At 36.2% G+C, this 20,162-nt stretch overlaps 3 protein-coding genes across 6 annotated transcripts in view; 1 reads left to right on the top strand and 2 right to left on the bottom strand.

The window, feature by feature from the left end:
* Positions 1 to 704: 704 nt before the first annotated feature.
* On the bottom strand, positions 705 to 4,348 carry LOC115450542 (39S ribosomal protein L3, mitochondrial). The gene is made up of 6 exons (XM_030178593.2): positions 4,160 to 4,348; positions 3,486 to 3,573; positions 2,286 to 2,513; positions 1,810 to 2,105; positions 1,560 to 1,724; positions 705 to 999 (listed from the first exon to the last, which is right to left on the bottom strand). Exons 1-6 carry the CDS (start codon positions 4,207 to 4,209, stop codon positions 747 to 749), a joined length of 1,080 nt encoding a protein of 359 aa, XP_030034453.1. The 5' UTR covers positions 4,210 to 4,348; the 3' UTR covers positions 705 to 746.
* A 5,888-nt stretch (positions 4,349 to 10,236) lies between these two features.
* On the top strand, positions 10,237 to 15,643 carry LOC115448282 (protein O-glucosyltransferase 2). The gene is made up of 6 exons (XM_037442021.1): positions 10,237 to 10,449; positions 10,731 to 10,939; positions 12,689 to 13,145; positions 13,225 to 13,462; positions 13,753 to 14,052; positions 14,872 to 15,643. The coding sequence occupies exons 1-6, from the start codon at positions 10,286 to 10,288 to the stop codon at positions 14,989 to 14,991; spliced, it is 1,488 nt and encodes a 495-aa protein (XP_037297918.1). The 5' UTR covers positions 10,237 to 10,285; the 3' UTR covers positions 14,992 to 15,643.
* Positions 15,644 to 15,768: 125 nt separating this feature from the next.
* Positions 15,769 to 20,162, bottom strand: part of LOC115448270 (ubiquitin carboxyl-terminal hydrolase CYLD) — a 14,507-nt gene continuing 10,113 nt past the window's right edge. For all 4 annotated transcript variants that reach the window (XM_037442016.1, XM_037442017.1, XM_037442018.1 and 1 more), the window contains 5 exons: positions 19,694 to 19,882; positions 19,269 to 19,377; positions 18,876 to 19,027; positions 17,323 to 17,506; positions 15,769 to 17,136 (listed from right to left, as the gene is read on the bottom strand). In XM_037442016.1, coding sequence (XP_037297913.1) covers positions 16,943 to 17,136; positions 17,323 to 17,506; positions 18,876 to 19,027; positions 19,269 to 19,377; positions 19,694 to 19,882 — 828 coding nt within the window. In that variant the 3' untranslated portion in view covers positions 15,769 to 16,942. The remainder of the gene's footprint in view (positions 17,137 to 17,322; positions 17,507 to 18,875; positions 19,028 to 19,268; positions 19,378 to 19,693; positions 19,883 to 20,162) is intronic.

Raw genomic sequence — 20,162 nt, 5'->3', positions numbered from 1 at the left:
CTCTCAAAACTAATAAATTGTCCCCGTTTTTGCAACATGTTTCATTACTGCTCCGCTACTATTGGGTATAGCGTGATGATATATAGCCTATAGCACTCCACGAACAAAGCGCTATCCAAGGCAAAAAGAATTTTCAGTTTGGACCGGTAGTTCCTGAGATTAGCGCGTTCAAACAAACAAACAAACTCTTCAGCTTTATATAATAGTATAGAAGTATAGATGATTTAACACGGTGCCACTCATTCAAATTGCTAGATAAGCTAATTAAATATATGAATAAATAGTCAATTAGGATTAGGCACTGCCTCACATGTACTTAAACACAAGAACACGAGTTGGAAAGAATATTTCTTACATTGTTTTAATAATTTCTTACTAAACCGTGTATAAAGTTCAATTATTTATTAGATTGTAGCGGTTTTTGGAAGTTTTGCTGTTCAAATGTCTTTTGTGATTTTTTTACTTATAAAACACATCTAATTGATCCAATACAGAAAGTCACTATCTCATCCTATTTTATTTTGAGATCTCTGCAGAAACTTGGTTATTTAGGGTTAAACCACAATACAACCACTCTATCAAACCCCACTACAAACCCAAAAATAATTGAACGTTTAATAAAAATAAATTATACCACCAGCAATGTATTTTGTAATCGTCTTTCCAATTCGTGTTTTCTCCTTGTCGAGGAATAATAAGTAATATTCATTGAACTAAAAATCTAGTTTTTTATTTACACTTATTGTCTATATTTCTTCGAACGAAATAGTGGGTGATTCAAATTCATGTATTGAATCGTCGTAATATTCCAGCGGCAAATTATCCAATGGGGGTTGTGTTGGGAAAGGTGGGGAAGTCTTGTGTTTTTTCAGTGGAAGTACTGTATCAAACAAGTAACACATTGCCCCTGTCTCTCCCGGAATAGCAACACCTAAAGTCCATATTATATTATGTTTCGTATTGATGCGCAGAATTTTAACACCGCGAGTTATTCTCCACCTGAAAAAAAAAAGGCTATATAACATACAACTAATATGTTTTGCTGCACTGTTGTATACATGACAATAACGAAACATGCATAATTGCGCAATTAAAAACATAACAGGGGCTGTAACCAACTTCTCTCTACAATCGTTAACGCTAATAGAAAACGAAACAGTGTATGGCAATGATATATTCTAACGATAACTCTATCGTAAGGATATATTGTCATTCCCATACGTGAAGTTAGTGTTTATGATTGTACAAAGACATTTTGACTATGACCCTGTGTGGGTTGCAGTCAAGTTATCAACTATAAGACCTTTCATACTGAGATGTTAAGTCTCATAATGACCATTAATTACACTAGCTACAATGTATTACAAACTCTAACACAACAGCTATTACATAATGCCATTTGGTGGCAAAAATAAGATTTTATTACATATTCATCCATATATATACTTATATTCAGTATAATTATAACAAATATATAAAATATACACATAAAGTTTTTCCATAAAATTGGTTGGTCGCTTAATTTACTATTTATTAAATTTATTTTTAATCATACAAACCTATTGCCCATGTTGCCTGGCATTTTAGTGCCAGGCCAGACTCTAGCTTTTTCACCACCTGCACCAATATTACCAGGCCTCCTATGCGTTTTAGTCACACCATGACTGGCCGGCATTCCTTTGAAACCCCATCTTTTCATGACACCTTGGAAACCTCGATCGATTCTAAAAGAAAATATTTTTAAGAAAATAGAGATTATAGGTTTACAATTTGTTCATCATTTCGGTAAAAATGTCTTTTCTGACTTACGTTTTCGCTCTGACATCAATATGATCTCCTACTCTAAAATGTGTTGCATACAATGGTGTGCCAGTGGGTAAAGCAGCTTCAGGAGATACCATAAACCTGCACAAGTGTCGTTTTGGCAGCATGCCAACACTGTTGAATAATCCACAATAATCTTTAGTTACAGTACTAGGGTCTATATTTTCTGCACCAACAAGCATGCAACCCAGTCTCCTGTGTTCTTGGGGTTGTTTTACTTTATGTATCATTGGTTTGAAGTTCTCAGGTGGAATATATTTTATGACATGATTATCGATCACCTGAAATTATAAATTTCGTAATTTAGTAGGAAAAATTTACAATCGAAAATGTTTTTCTTTGAGAAGTAAAGACTCTATATTTCGATTATTTTATTTAATAAAAACACTACTGCTCTTAACAGATGGTATGATGTAAGTACCAGAAGCTACTCTAATACAATACAATAAGAAAAAATTAACCTGAAGCAATGTTGTAAGCACTTTTTTCCCATCCTTATCCCACATTGGATAATTCCCAATTTTGCGAGCTATAAGACCCACACGTTTTTTGCCAGGAGTCCATTGCATGGTTTCAGTTTGTGAAATATTTTCTAATGGTGACTCCATGGCTGCTTGAGCTTGAAGCTTGTCTTGAATAATTTCTTTGATAAACATTCTATTATCTTGCGTAAGATTGTCTTCTGTTAACTGAGAAATAAAATTTAATAATAATTATTATAACCACCACTCATATACTGTGCTAAATTTAGACATTTCTTTTATTTTTTTATTTAAGACACACAGAATACAATCAAAACATACAATAATGACTATAGCTAAAGTGACTACTTAAACTAGATTGCACTCCAAAATTTGTACCCAAATCTATTCCATATGATGTGCTAATATTTAATCACAATAAGGGTAAAGATTAAACAAAACCATCTACTTAAGCCCTTTTTAATACAATATTAAAATAACTAATCCTTAATGATAAAACAGTAAGTATTTGCCATAACTTTGCTGAGTTGCTGTTTGTTATACCAATTTGTTTATGTTTCTCATTTTAGTTATAGGATTATAATAGGAGGTATTTACATTTTTTTGCAAATTTGAAGCGCAAAGATGTTCGGATTATGAATTTTGAATCGGTTACTAAACATAATAAATGAGAATAGTTCAGGAGAGTGAATTTTTGAGTGAATTATGTTATGAAGATAAATAAATTCTGTATATCTGCGCCTGGTATCTAACCTTATAACTTTTAATTTAGGCAACCTGTCACTGTATGTTGGTAAACTACGGTTACAGTCTAGCACACTTGCCACAAGTTCCAGTAATCTCCAAAATTTTAGAAGTCAGCATGACATGATTGTTTACATGTTAAAAATATGTTAGCTTCTGGAAGTTTTCTTGATAATCTTAACCTTGATATATATGCATGCATTATGTGCACAGGTTGTAATGACATTTAAATTACTTTCTTAAAAAATAAGGACAATATACAGTTTGCCTAATATAAGTTCTACTTTGCATAAAATGTAACCAATGTTTTGGAAATGGTTGCTCCCATGAATAACATCGAGAAATTTTAATGTTGGTGTCATAAAACCATAAAATTATATTTTATTTCAAATACATAATGTACATATTTTATTATTTATATAAATAAATTCATACCACTCTTTCCTTTGGCATGTACCAGTAAGGAGGGCGATACTTGGGAGGCTTCCAATTACTTGCTGTTCGTGTAATAACATAGTTTATTCTGAAAAATAACAAAAATTATATCTACAGTATTTATTTATGTATTTACCAGTAGTATGTGCAGTAATTTTTATTTATGCATTAGTTTGCTTTGGATCACTTTATATTGAAAATATACAGTCAACTATTTGTACATTTTTATTAATTCCAATTCCAACTTGTTGTGATTGGCTGTCAAACTTTTCATAACTCAATTTAATTTAATGTTTAAATTGTGGTATAGAAGCAATATAAATAATTTAGTTTCTAATTTATATACTTATATTACAACTGTCTTCAAAATATTCTTAAGCTTAAAGAGAGTATTTACTAAAGAGTTTGTTACAATCATTACGACATGACTATGTTCAAAATAACATCATTTTGGTACAATACATTCAGTATTAAGCTTTGATTCTTGTATTATCAAAACATAACCTCTTTTGGTTAAATAAGTCCCAAAATTTAAAGAATACTCTGCCTGCTTTTCTAGCTGTAAGTAATAATAACAGAATAGTACTAGTAAACTATAAAAATATTTATTGTATATTTTTATAGTTTACTAGTACTATTCTGTTACTACCACAATGTAAAAAATAAAGACTTACTTCAAGTTATTAAATTTGGTGCACAATAATTTCAAGTTGTTTGTAGACATAGCGGTGTATACTATGAAAGTTCACACAAAGATTATGTTTATTTTTTCAATATTATTTTCTTTTATATTTATAAATTTAAATCAATTTAAATCCACACTTGACATTATAATTCTCTTAGGCCAAAGAGAATTATAATATACATAGAATCATATGAAATCCATAGGCCAATTCGAAAATTGACGTTTGATATATTTTTTAATTCATCTTCAGCTCTAGATAATTATCTTTTAAGGCAATAGATAACATTTTTAGTGGGGTATTCACAGTGAATTAACTAATTTCCCTCATACACTTCAAATCAATAATTATAAAGTAATATTTAATTATTATTAGAATAATTCACAATTTGTGGACACATTGTTGCTGATGATGAAGATAATCAAGTAGTATATATAAAAAGTAGCGCAAATATTGTTTTATCAAATGAAATACGTTCGAAAAACATAATAATTGATATATTTTTATAACATAATTTTTACTTGATATTATTATCATTGTACAATTTGTTAAACTTGTAGATTTCTCATTTTAAATCCGCTATTAGTGTATTAAGCATTCGCACACACACACATGCACACGCTCACGCACACACGCACACACACACAGACACACGCACACAACATCACCCAATTAACCCCGAAGGGGTATGCATACAAAATTTACATCATCATCATAATATGGCACAAATTCCAGACTCCGGACTGATATTTTGCACAAAGACCCAAATATGACTTTACCGACCAGAGATTCAAACCCAGAACCTCAGAGCGCTACCGTACCGCGGCAGTTCAACTACGTCAATGAGGCAGTCTACGTATATGAGGAAAATTGCGAAACAATTAAGCTTTCATAAATTAACTCTATTTTCTTATTGACTAATGTAGTGTACTGGCTGGTACGTTTTTCTTAATATAATGTTTTGTTTCAAAGAAATGTCAGTTTGTAAATAAATGGATTCCGAAGTACAAACTCAGAATATTATTTCCATGTTTTCTGGAATTCTACAGTGGCGACGAGGAAAATTGAGAACATATTGTATGTAAGTTATCTCGGAGGAAGGGTATAGCGTGTTAAAATGTCGATTGGAAAGGTATCAAAATTCGACGTACAAAATGGTACGTGGTCAACATATATAGACCGACTGGAAATGTATTTCAAAGTAAATAATGTGAAAGAAGACATGAGGTTACCAACTTTAATTGCTGTAATGGGCGAAGAGGCCTATGAACTATTAGTCAATTTATCCAGTCCGAAAAACCCTCAGAATCCGAGTACGAAAAGTGGTGGAGCAGATGCGGAATCATCTGCAACCCACACCATCGCCTCTAGCGGAGCGCTATAAATTTAGGCAGAGGAGACAAGAAAGCCAAGAAACTGTTGCCGTTTACGTGGCGGAATTAAAAAATGTCACGTTATTGTGAATTTCGAGCAAATTTGAACGAAAATTTAAGAGATCAATTTGTCTGTGGGATTAAAAGCGAGGTGATTCGGCAGCGTCTATTTGCCGAAAACGGTATTCTGTCTTTTCCGGAAGCTGTGATGTTGGCGAGCTCATTAGAAGCGGCGGAGAGAGATACGGCGGCTGTGATGGTTCTGAGTGCGGGAGTGACGGAATCACCGACGACTGCAGAGGGAAAAGTGCACTTACTCGCGTCGCATGAGCGTGCAAAGAAGGCTCGTGGCGGTCTTTTTGTTCACGGAAATAGCGGATCGCGGACAGGGCACAGAGTCCGCAGCACAGGTTGCGGCCGATGCGGTTCTATAGATCATGGTAATGTAGACTGTAGGTACCGCGACTTCGTATGCGGAAGATGCGGAATTGTTGGTCACTTAAGGCGAATGTGCCGATTTGTCGCGGCATCGAAGACTCGAGCAAGTGTAATACCAGCGGTGGCAAGATCTCAGGGTCGCACAGGAATACACCACGGCCAAGCCAATCAACGGGAAAATGCCGAAGAGCAGTCGGATGTAGAAGAGAACCTTCACCAGTTATGTTTAAATAATTATAAGGCGGTGAGTTTGCCCATATCCATTGATGGTTGTACTATACAAATGGAAGTAGACACGGGTTCAGCTGTGTCATGCATTAGTAAGAGCACATATGATGCGTATTTTAATCATCTAAAACTGAAGCCGCACAAGATAGTTTTTAATTTTTATAATGGTGTAAGTATAAAACCCATAGGGGTTATTAATCCGCTAGTACGTTACAGGGAACAAACTAAACGATTAGAGTTGTTTGTAGTAAAAGGAGGTACTACCTCACTCTTAGGAAGGCAGTGGTTAACTGAACTACATATCAAAATACCACTATTTACCAATATGAATGTAAACCATTGTAATGTTGATCGGACTCATTTTAATAAAGAAATAAACTTATTATTTGACAGATATAACAAGCTGTTTGATGGACGTTTGGGCCGATTCACTGGCTGTAAGGCGACGTTGAAATTACGGGAATCGGCGGTTCCGGTGTTCCATCGTGCGCGGCCACTGCCTTACGCACTGCGCGACCGTGTTGACGCAGAGTTAGACAGAATGCTGCGCGATGGAATAATCGAGCCAGTCGATTGTTCCGACTGGGCGTCTCCTCTGGTACCGGTAAATAAAGCGGATGGCTCTCTGAGAATCTGTGCGGATTATAAGGCTACTGTTAATCCTATGCTATATGTAGATAGGTTTCCGTTACCGAGAATTGATGACTTATTGGTGCGCCTAGGCGGGGCTAAATATTTTTCTAAGATAGATTTATCCCAGGCCTATAACCAGATAGAGTTAGATGAAACAAAAAATATACTGTGATAAATACTCATCGCGGCTTATTTCAGTATAATAGATTAGTTTATGGTCTAGCGTCTAGTGCGGGCATTTTTCAGCGCATAATGTGTGAATTAGTAAAGGGAATTCCTAATGTAGAGGTATTTTTAGACGATGTGATAATAGGAGGTAGCAATAAGGAGGAGCATTTGGCCGCTTTAGAAGCAGTGCTTGAGAGACTTTATATTAAAGGAATGAAATTGAAAACCGAAAAATGTGTTTTCTTAGTTGATGAAGTAAAGTATTTAGGATACGTTTTACATAAGGACGGCATTAAAACCGACCCAGCGAAATTGGAGGCGATTGATAAAATACCTAGACCGAGTAATGTTACGGAGTTGCGATCTTTTATAGGACTAATTAACTTTTACGCGAGATTCGTAAAGAATATGAGCACTATATTAGTACCGCTCTACGAATTATTCAAAAGGGCAAGGTTTGGGTTTGGTCGGCCGAATGTGAACGTTCTTTTAGTAAAATTAAGCAGTTAATGATGAGTACAGAGGTTTTAGCGCATTACGACCCAAATAAGCCTCTTATTCTGACTTGTGATGCGAGTGCGCGTGGAGTTGGAGCGGTGCTATCGCAACCGGCGGCAAGCGGAACGGGAGAGCGCCCGATAGCTTATGTATCGCGCACTCTTACCGACGCGGAAAAGAATTACTCTCAAATACATCGTGAAGCGTTGGCAATAATATTCGGGGTCAAAAAGTTTCACCAGTATTTGTATGGGCGTCATTTTGTCTTGAGAACGGACCATAAGCCGTTGGTATCGATCTTCGGCCCTCATAAAGGAATTCCAACGATGGTAGCTAGTCGTATGCAAAGGTGGGCTATCATTTTATCTGCTTATGATTTTGAAATAGAGTATGTTAGGTCGGAGAGAAATGGTGCCGACGGGTTGTCGCGTTTACCGATAAATAGTAAGCAAGATGTCACTGTGCCGGAACAAACTTATTTGCATTTTGTTCAACAGGCTTTATTGTTAGATTATAAAGAGTTAAAACTACAGACTAGTAAGGATCCGGTTTTATCGAGGATATTGAGTTTTTTGCGCGATGGTTGGCCAAGAGACTGTGATATCGAAGAGTTTAGACCTTATTTTAATCGGAAAGATGAACTACGGGAGAAAGCCCTGCAATGTTAATGTTAGGTAGACGGTTACGGACGAAGTTAGACGTTTTAAGGCCAGACAGGGAGAATTTTGTAAGGAAAGCTCAGCAACGGCAAAGTGGAGCTAGAAAAGGGGTACACAGATCTTTCGATCAGGGTGAAGAGGTATGGTACCGTCAGTATTTGAATGGAGACAAATGGGTCTCAGGCAAAATTCAGAGATGTTTAGGGAATACTGATTACGAGATTGTAGGCAGCCGGGGAGAGTTAGTTCACAGGCATATAGACCAAATTAAAAGGAAGTTTCATAAAAATGAATACCAAATTAGGAAGGAGAACGCTAGTTTATCCCTAGCGATTCCAATGAAAAGGGTGTCTCAACTTCCTAATGCAGGATTAAGGTCAGCACTAGGTTCAGAGCCAGCCACTTTATCATCGGTGCAGGGGCAGAGAGTGTGCGATTCCGCAATTCATACTCCGGTCAGTAGACCGATCGCGACGCGGTCTCCATTAGTGGAACTTCAGGGTAGTGCCACCCCGGTATCACCTGAATTTCAGGACGCCTTACCGTATGAGCCAACGACTCCACGTCCCAGGCAACGCCCTATTAGGCAGTGTAGATTAACAAACGTTCCTGATTATAGAATGTGAGGTATTATCATTTTAAGTTGTAGAGTTGAGTGTTTTGTTAATTTAGTATGGAGGAGTGTAGTGTACTGGCTGGTACGTTTTTCTTAATATAATGTTTTGTTTCAAAGAAATGTCAGTTTGTAAATAAATGGATTCCGAAGTACAAACTCAGAATATTATTTCCATGTTTTCTGGAATTCTACAACTAACAACTAAAACTTTTATTTTATCTATATAAACGACTTTTTTTGTTTTTTTGTTTGCAATTGAAACAATTGTTTAGCAATAAATTGCTTTGTGGTACAGTAATAATTATTTGTCTACATTTATCAAATAAATTATGACTGAGTAAGATTTCTATGGATTTTGTTAGTGGAAGTAAGTCGCATGTTTCACGATTTACATAAAAAAAAGTATAAATCTTCAGACCCAATAGGAGACGGGCTGCACCAGACCACTCCGTGTAAGGGCTTAAGCTTTGGACGACAACTTAGAGACTTTGTTAGAGGAAGCCCGCAGCCGTCTCTAATGCGCCGAAGAGGGCCACCGCGGAGTTTTATACTTTTGCTTATGATCAATGCTTGACATAAAATCCAACGAGTAAGGGGCCGTTGAAGTATTACGTAACATAATTTGGGGGGGAGGGGGGTCTTGTACAACGTTACGATGCGTTACAGGGGCGGGAGGGGGGTTTCGTACAAAGCGTTATGTAAAATTGTATTTTTTTTATTTTAAAACAATAATAAAGGTATTTTAGCTACTTTGCCAGTATTTTGCGTAAAATAATTGTGAATATTAGAAAAAAATTGAAAATGTAGTTACATAACTTTGGGGGGGGGGGGGCGTACAGAGAATCGTTACGGTGCGTTACATGGGAGGGTGGGGGGTCCAAAAATCTTCAAAAATTGCGTTGCGTAATACTTGAACGGCTCCTAAGTCCAAGCTCACATTATGACTCTTTATTATACACCGTTATTTTTAGAACTTATATTACAAACCCGAAATTAGTTTGTCGAGAATCAGTAGTACAATTTTTTTACATGTGTTATATTTTGTCCCAAAAACATAAAAATTTCGTCAAGCTGGTTTTGTAGTAATAAAAATTCGGCGCACACTCACCCTTCACACAACACACCCTTCCCCACCTCACGATCCCGTACACGGTCCACTCGTTCCTTGTGGCGCGGCGGTGCGGGTGGAGCGCTTGATCTATCAATTCCCCGTTAATGTTCATTGTTATTATAATTTTTTTATGTGATCTTTTGCACCAAAATCTAATTTAGGTGTTTTGGATTTATGGTATACAAAAATTAATCTCGTATAGCTGTCTATTAAAGGGTTAACTCGTATCATATCGAATGAGACGACAATTATTTAATATTTTTCCTCACAGTATTTTTTATTTCTGTCTAGCAATACAGGAAACGTCAAAGTTTTGACGTCTGACGTAAGGACGTCAGGTAAATAATATTTTTATGGTTTTATTTCTATGTATATAAATATTGTAATTTAGCAATGGATAAAGTAACCATTGGTTACTGTATTTTGATACTATGTTCTTTTATACAGAAAAGCCATCAAAATCTTATAGTAGTGACGGGCCCAGGATTAGAACCTGAAAATATTATATTGCCGGCAAGATACTTCTTTGTAAATTTTACGTTTGTTGATTCTGCATCGTAAGTTACCACAACTCAAATTACAATATTAATTTTAAGGTTGCTGTATCCATTTTTCTTAGTTAGCTTTGTTCTATTTTCTTATCATTAATATAAGAATTTGATAAAAAATGCAATGTCAATTTAGCATACCATGTTATTTGCAGTATTACTTATATTACTCGAACATGTTATCTTTTTCTGATAGTTGTTACAATACGAATATAGTATATCACATAAAATGGTTAAGGGCCCTTAAATGTTATGGTAAAAAGTATATAAACTTTGATATTTATTTGCAGATATTCACCAGAGTTAGCACACAGTTTTGCAGTGGAAATTGAGGGAAGAACAAAAAAAAGTCCACATTGTCGAGTGTGGGCTAATAAACTAGACAGAAAAGATGGCACCTTTATAGTGAGATATAAAATTTATGAAACATGTTACGATGTGTCTATAAGTCTGTATTACAAAAGTAAACATATTAAAGGTTCACCTTACACTTTTAAAGGTATGATCTATAGCCTGTTATAAATGTTGCGATCCGTCAGATAATGCTACATATGAAATACAAACATTGGTAAAGAGCAAGACTACTAAAAGAAAAGTGCAATGCTGCATGTAGTCTAATAACATTCAAAGAAAATGTGATAGTTTAGGCAAACAATTTGTTTAATGATTTCTTATGTTTACGTGAATGTTAGACATTGAAATTAAACTAATTTTCCGGATTCTATCACGGTTAGTATTTTATTTTCTCCCGACATTTCAAAGACTTTGCAGCCTTTGTGGTCACGGGGGGACTGAGGTGTTGTTCATCTGTAAAGTCAAAGTTACAATATTTACCTACATTTTACAATTATACAACTTTTTAAAATTTTTAGCTGTTGGTGGTCCGATCTACGCAGAATGAGCTCACAGTGTCTTAAAGTCTGGCAGCCGGTCTTTTGGGTTCCGATTTAATTAAATGTAGAACTGGATCCCAGGCTTGTGCAAGCTTACAACCATCTTCCCTATTGAAATTAGGATGTTTTTTAATTTCACCTGTCCAGTGTCATATACCTCTACATGAACCGGGAGTATGCAAAATAGATTGCAACTGAGGCCTCTCTTATATCGGGCAAACAAAAACATATAGTTGACGTGAAACACTGACGCTCGACGAAGTCTGCAGTCGCTGAACACTCTGAAAGAGGCGCCAATCATTATCTGCGACTAGACAAGCCACAAATCCTCGCCAAAGAACACCTATTCCTGCCCAGGATAATTCGCGAGGCTAACGAAATTTAAAAAAAACATCCTAATTTTACTAGGGAAGATGGTTGGAAGCTTGCACAAACCTGGGATCCAGTTCTACATTTAATTAAATCGGAACCCAAAAGACCGGATGCCAGACTTCAAGACACTGTGAGCTCATTCTGCATAGATCGGACCACCAACAGCTAAAAATTTTAAAAAGTTGTATAATTGTAAAATGTAGGTAGATATTGTAACTTTGACTTTACGGATGAACAACACCTCAGTCCCCCCCGTGACCATGAAGGCTGCAAAGTTTTCGAAACGTCCGGAAAAAAATAAAATACTAACCGCGATAGAATCCGGAAAAATAGTTTAATTTCAAAACAATTTGTTCATTCTATATTGTGTTAAATAAAAATTATTGAAACTAACTTCATAATGAATGTGCATTGTGGGTGTCACTAGTGTTATACTCAGAGGGAGGAGACAACATTTTTTTTTTTGAATGGAAGGAGGAAACTTTAAAACGTTTCCTATAATTCTTTGAGTTTCCTACAATTGATTGTATTTATGTGGATTTGTTGAATCTTGGTTAGATGGGGTAATCCCATCCTATCACATTATTGCACAGACCTGAGGGTCTACTTCGATAAACAAATGTCGAAATGTTGGTCTGAAACGAAGAAACAACGAACTTCGGATTTAACTCTACTACCAAATTACTACAGATCTGTCACTGTTTTGTAGCTTAACTTAGTGGTAGGATCGATTCCCCATATTTTTTCTAAGGAGAAAGCAGTGGAACTTTATCCTCACAGATGGTTTTAAAAAATATAACTATAAGTTCTTACAAAAAATCTATGTCTGAAATATTGCTATGAACAGATCGGACCCGTCGTCGAATCCGTTATCAGATCCATAACACTTCGTAGTAACAAAACGTGCGATCCGTCATCTGAAACTACACGTTCTTCGAAGTAGACCCTCTGTTTTCAATTAAATTCTATTTTATTATTTGCAGGACCCATTCATCCTGATCAATGTAACTGTCCAGAAAAAGAATTTGAAACATGGTTAACCAATTATGGTTGTTCAAATACTTATGGCCAGATTGAAAAAGATCTTAAGCCATTTCAGGATATTGAAATGAAAACGCAAGTAAACAAAATCATAGAAAAATATCATCAACCAGAAAGTACAAGTTTTTGTCATTATGTTATTAAAGATAGCAACCTTTACCGAGATTGTTACGGGAAACATGTTGGCTTTAACATGTTTTCTGATAATATTTTATTAGCTTTGTTAAGAAAAGTTCGGCTTCCTGATGTAGAACTAGTTATCAATTTGGGAGACTGGCCATTAATTAGGCAAAATGCTGAACCTCACCCAATGTTTTCATGGTGTGGAAGTAATGATACAATAGATATTGTAATGCCCACATATGATATTACGGAGTCCACACTTGAAAATATGGCGAGGTAAGAATATTATGCAAATACCTATCAATAACTAAAAAATAACTGATAATGATATAATATGCCAACGGGCTACTTGCAGGGTGACTTTGGACACGTTGTCAGTGCAAGGCGGCGCGGAACGCAGGTGGTCGCAGCGTGAGCCTCGTGCTATCTGGCGCGGCCGCGACTCTCGGGCGGAGCGGCTCAAACTCATCGACATAGCACGAGCGCATCCTGAACTCTTCAATGTTTCCCTCACTAATTTCTTTTTCTTTCGTGACAAAGAAGCTGAATACGGCCCTAAGCAACCCCACATATCTTTTTTTAAATTCTTTGATGTAAGTTTAGCACTTTACTTTAAAACTATTAACTAGTTAGTATAAAGTAAATGTACAAAATGCTCCGAATATCTGTGAAATCATAATTTAATATTATAGGATACTTTCAATCTAGAAAATATAGGCATAGTACTACTTTTGTTCCGGGAATAAATTTCTACGAGCATGAGGGCGATAAATATTATTTACTCATTTGAATACAATCAAACGAATATTCTGAAGTAGATTACAATTTTATCACCATCTTTTAATGTATGTAGCCCAGTTTTTGTATTAATTCTTCTTTACAGTACAAATATCAAATAAACATCGACGGAACAGTGGCCGCTTATCGCCTGCCTTATCTGCTAGCTGGCGGCGGCATGGTTCTAAAACAAGATTCTCCGTATTACGAACACTTTTATGGACAGCTTCGTGAATGGGAACATTACGTGCCGGTGAGACGTGATCTGTCGGACCTGGTGGAGCGCGTGCACTGGGCGCTGGAACACGACGACGAAGCGCGACGAATAGCCAAAAACGCCAGGGCTTTCGCCAATGAACACCTCCTGCCACAACACGTGATTTGCTATCATGCTGTACTATTTTCGGTAATGCATATAGTTTTATTCACTGTCCTGCAACCAAATATGTTTTAACTTTTCTATGTAGATTTATGAATATTTAACCCTTTGAATGTAGAGTTATGGACTCATGTTTTCTACGACTACTACAAAAATCTCAGTAAAGCCTGTAGCCTTATACAATACCAATATGTTTAAAAGCGCAACTTAAGTGTAAATTTCAATTAATTACATTAAGAAGCCTGGTGCCCTTAAATATATTTGGGAATGTCCAATACAATAACTCTTTATTTATCACGAAATACATTCTAATGCTAAATTTTCGGTTCCAATCGAGTGCAGATAACAAATAAAAATATTTTAGTTATCACAGTACAGTGAGTTATATTTACAAAATTGTTCATACAAGCTTATAATTGATTGTAAAGTGATTTGAAGGCCCTTTTTAGGTATTTCTTCAGTTCCGTAGCTGCGGCCGTCTTATTAATACACTCAACAAACCACCGCAATCTGTTAGCACATTTATGAAAATATGTAAATTTTAATTTATTTAACTTAAATTTCCTGTTTTACAAGGGCTTTTTGTTCAAAATATTATGTTGACAGTTTATATGGCGTTCTCATTTAAAACTTTGGCGAAAATGTTGATAAGTATAATCTTGTTTAAAACTTTGGCGAAAATGTTGATAAGTATAGGCTTGATTATCGCGACGGGATAAAAAAATCGTAAACGTTTTTAAAAATTCTTTCACCAATAGTAAAATGCATCAGTACCATTGAGTTTTAGGTTACTCAATTGCTCTATCTCGTTCTTTCGCATTCTTTATTAAATGTTTTCTTTTACAGGAATGGAGTAAAAGAATCAAAAGTGACATAGAAGTGAAAGAAGGTATGACACATGTGCCTCAGCCACAATTTCCTTGCGAATGCCAACCCCGCGACAAGGATGCACGAGATGAGTTATGAAGCTGAATTTTTTACATGAGGCATAGCATATAAAGTACGTAAAATATTCTAAACTTAACATAGATGCAGAAGTGGATCTACATTTATGGGAATTCAATAGTTATTTTTATTTAGGACTAGTTCTAAATTTAAATCAAGTATTCTCCTCATAACTTGTTTGGATAAATGTGCCCATATACACACACAATACTTTACAAAACAACTTAGGTATACAAAGTAATACTAATCTCATTGTGAATCTATTTTATTTTTACTTCTTAGTTTAATCACAATGGTATAGGTCGGTTAACTAAAGGTGACACATTTTATATAATAGATATATTTAAAAAATATTTCATAATATAATTAAGAGGGATAGATGCATAGGTGCACATAAAACTTGCTATGTTTTTTTGGCTTGGTGATGCGTGATGAAAGCCTTACTATGAGGGAAGCGAATTTCTTCACAAAAATTACAAATGCGCAACATGTAAATATGTATGTACGCGTTAGCTTTAGATAATCAACCTATATTATGTTTAGTCAAATATGTGTAAGAAAGAAGAGGCATAATATTTGATACTAATGGCATTTAATCGAACAGCTTTAAAATATTTTCCTATATTTCTATTGTAAATACAGAATAATTACTTTATTATAATATAAAAATATATAAAACAATCAATTTTATTTCTTCCCATTTTTATTTGTTTTGATGTTACAAATCTTTAAATAATTATATTATAAATAATAACATTAATTACAAATATGTATTAAATCAAATAATTATAAGTTTCATTTCATGAAAAATAGTATGCATTACTGTACTGGCAAATATTATTTTGTCATTTTAGTATTTCACATATTGTATTGCGCTACCCTATAACATGTGAAGAAGCGTGATAGGTACTAGGCGTATAACCGTTGCCATAATACCGATTAAAGGTTCAATTTACGTTAATAAATATATAAGATAATTAGGGCCTGTTACACAACTTCTGAGTAAATGCTTCTCTGCCTCTGTCTTCAAAGGAGGAACTTGCTATGGTGTCCAACTTAATCTTACGGCGGGTGGCGGAAACAGGACACATTGGCCAAGTTCGAGTGTCTCACGTATTTGTTAATTCTAATGAATATCATGCTCATGCAATTATTAAAGTTTATAGCGAAAGATACAAATTCTGAAGTGTTTACATTTGTTATTTCTCAGTAAGTATTATCAATTGAGGAGTGAAAGTTGTTTTAATTTCTGATGTCATAAGGATTATAATGCATTCATAACATAAATAAATTTATCAATAGACATCCTTGTATATTCTCTAATCTTTTCTGAGCTTTGATGTTATGCATTATACAGTCGTCGACATTCACCAGACTGAAGCTTCTTTTAGAATAAAGAACTCCCATTTCAATTTGTAATAAGTAAAAACTATTTCAAACACAAGAGTACCAATTCGGTATCAAATGGTTGGCTTCAGGCTGCCCAAATAACAATACAGTAGAGGCTTGATTATCGCGACGGGATAAAAAAATCGTAAACGTTTTTAAAAATTCTTTCACCAATAGTAAAATGCATCAGTACCATTGAGTTTTAGGTTACTCAATTGCTCTATCTCGTTCTTTCGCATTTTTTTTAATTCCTGATGACGCAACGTGCGTGTATTGCGCTTCTTTACTCGTTTCTTGATATTTACTATGTTGGACTTTCACATACACATAAGAAATCATTACACAATATTTCTGTGTTAAAATTTATATCAGGTCAATATTTAATAAACGCAAAAAATCAAAATGAGTCAAAAAGCCTAGTGGACCGTGAATCGAGTCTCCACTGTAATTACAGGCACGCGCCCCGTGACTCGCTATCCCCGCGATTCGTGGCGAGCGGTTAAACGGGTGTTACTGTATGTATTTGTTTTCCATTAATACTGGCACTGCACATGTCTGATTGGTCGCACTGCGCGCGCTGGAGCTATCGGTACATGGCGACGTCGGGGCTGCGGTAGAAGCACATGTACGCGTCGGAGAGCAGGCGGCGCGCGTGCGCGGGCAGCCGCCCGTCCGCTCCCCCCGCCCCTCCCGCACCTCGCGCCGACTCCTCGCCCAGCCACGCGCCCAACTCCTCGATGCACACGATCTCGGGAATGTTATAGCCATTGCGCTCACCTGGTAATCAATCACCAAAATCATATAACAGATACACCGTTGAATGATTAAATACAGTGATGCCTTTTTCAATAGACGGACCAATTGCTTTTACGGAATCTGAACAGGGCGAGTCTATGACAATAAATCATGAGATAAGAAATTAAAAAAGACAGCAAAATTTCTTGTAACATATATGCATCTCACCTTTTCGATCGGCCATAGAGTCGAAGAAACACCAGGGCGCGTCGTGTCCCACTCCCGCCTTGACGAAGGCCACATAGTGACTAGTCTCGATGCACAAAACCGCAAATAACTCCATGTACACTCTTGGAACGGGACACGATTCTAATATGCTGGCGTACTCTTCGCATATTGTTAAGGGTGTTGCCTAAAATAATTAGCACTGTTTTATTTTATTTCTACTTTGCCAATTAAATTATTATTATTATTAGGTATCGGATTATATAATATAATTTTGCTAGAAATTGCTTGCTGTTTATCAATTATAATGGATATATGGAATCTATATATCCATTATAATAGTAACTGGAATTAACTGGAAAAACAACAGGACATGAAGGAACTATATTATTTATTGTTAAAAATTATCCTTGAAAATTTACATCAAAGGGCAGATTCTATAGCATTTTTTTGAAATAGGTATGGTTTACTTTCTACAAATTGAAATATAAAGTGATCGAAAATCATAATAAAATGGAATGTTGTCTTACAAAAAAAAAAATATTTTACATTCAAAACAAAAATATTTCGACCTACGCTCGCAGCAAAGTTTACAACCACCAAAAATATTGCATGAAGTTATAATTATATATGTATGACCACATCTACAATTTCCTTCAAACTAGTACACAGCAATGTACATTGCTATTTGGCGGCAGAAATGTACTTTACAGTGGTTACACCGAGTAGCAACCTAGACGGACGCTCGCATATGAGGGATGAACCACCTAATAATCACCTCATTCTTGGGCTTTGAGTCGCCCTTGCAGAGTAAGTGTGAAAAATAAACAAGGCTTTCCGTCGAATAGGAACTTATATTTTTAATAGAGTTAACCAATGACATTTTACAAATAGACGCGTCATATCCTAACAAAATTGCACATAAAAACAGCGGAGTATTTACTATAGTCACAGCCCTAGCGGCTCGCATCGATACGGCCCGAGCGAGCCCGAGTGGTTCCGAATGGGCCCGAGCGTCGGCCGCCCCGTCGCCATGACAGTCGAATGTAATGCATTTATTAGTTTAAAAAATTATTTAAATAGTGTATACTTATTACTAACGTATGAAATGAAACGTTTTTCATTCACAGTTGGAGTATAATTTGTACATCGTCTAAAAACACAGGAAGGCATTTTATTTATAAAAATACAAGAAGTTAGTAAGCAGACTAGCCGCGACAGTGGTTGGAGGTTGACTAAGTGAATGTCGGGCAGTTACCTTACTTTCGTCTTGCCAGTACTGAGCTCGGATAACGTATCTATGTAATAAAAACATCTTAGGAGTTAACACGTTAGACAACCGTATTAGACTAGCACACATTGCTTAGTAACAGTACATTGTCATTCATTCCAAATACAATAATTCAAAAAGATACATACTATTACGCGGCCAGTTTACATTACATTATAAAAAAAGGCTTTGTATTTGTCTATGCAAACCTCGACATACTGGTCTATGATGTACTGTAAGTTCTGTACAAGGTCAAGTATTATTATAAACGCTTTAAGGCGGATACCTGGCGGTGGTGGCGGGCGGCGTGCGCGCGGCGCAGACACGCGGCGCAGTAGGTGCCGGCGTCGAGCGCGGCCGGCGCCGGGCCCGCGCCCGCCGCGCACGCGCCGCACTCCCAGCGCGCCAGCGAGCCGCACACGCAGCACTGCCGCGGCACTGACCACCGCAATAACCTTTTCTTAATATTGAGGGTAATATACACACTTAACAATATGAAACACAGTCCCCGTCGCGGATGAAATTTGGCAATGAAATAGTTTGAGAATCGGGGACGGACGTTAGTACATTTTATCCCGGCAAAATTTTAAGTCTGACGCCTTAGGAAGGACATAGACATAAAGTAAAATTGGATACAAATCACTATAGGATATAAATCCACATCCTTATAATAACTTACAGCCTTCGATTAAATCAGTGACGTCCAATAAGGGCGAAGGTAAAACTCGTTGATACAGTTTGTATTGTTTACCGAACCTGGGCATTTGAATGATAAAAGCAGCAGGCACCTGTAACGAAAAAATAAACACAAAATTAACGCGTTAACTGCAGCGGTATACAATGATAAATCCGCTGGTGCGCTGGCTCGCTTACCTAGCATATGGTCCCACATCCGTAAGACCAAACCAAACGCCAAAGCATTACATTAATACAGCGAATAAAAATGTCCTCCACAAAAATAGAATGTGCATCCGTTACACAAAACAAATCATATTATGTATTTTTATCGCACTGCTGTAAACGCTCTTTTAACAAGTTTGGTGTCTGGTGCAAGCCCTAAAACTTAGCAGGTATGTGGCTGTAGCCGACGTGTTAATCACCCACCTCGCTCAGTTTCACTCCGGATGTGGCAAACGATTGTTCCAGAAGCTGTTGCACCGTCGGTATCGCGACATGTTCATCCTTTTCCACAAACAGTTGGTAACAATAGGCCTCTTGGCCCGACGACAATTTGAGAAAGGGTTCCGCACGCAGCAATTGCGCAACTAAACCATTCAAAAACTCCTCTGGGTCCTAAAATAAAAGCAAAATACAAGCTATTTATTAAAACTACCTAACCTAAGAAATTTATTTAATATTTATATTAAGAAGACTTAGAGTAGTGACTTTTTAGTACACATACCCTAAAAGTAATTAATTATTATACGAAGGTTATTCTGCACAGAACTTGATATAAATCGTAATCATCGTTATTTTAGATTTAAGTAATATTTCGATCTCTAAGAGGAGACAAAGAAACGAAAGGGGGTGTGAAGTCAACTCTCAACAAACTCTGCAATGCCTCGCATATAGA

Source organism: Manduca sexta, chromosome 23 (assembly GCF_014839805.1).
Source record: "Manduca sexta isolate Smith_Timp_Sample1 chromosome 23, JHU_Msex_v1.0, whole genome shotgun sequence".
NCBI classification, from domain to species: domain Eukaryota; kingdom Metazoa; phylum Arthropoda; class Insecta; order Lepidoptera; family Sphingidae; genus Manduca; species Manduca sexta.
The sequence above is the reverse complement of the archived record's forward strand: the minus strand, read 5'-3'. Positions and strand labels throughout refer to the sequence as shown.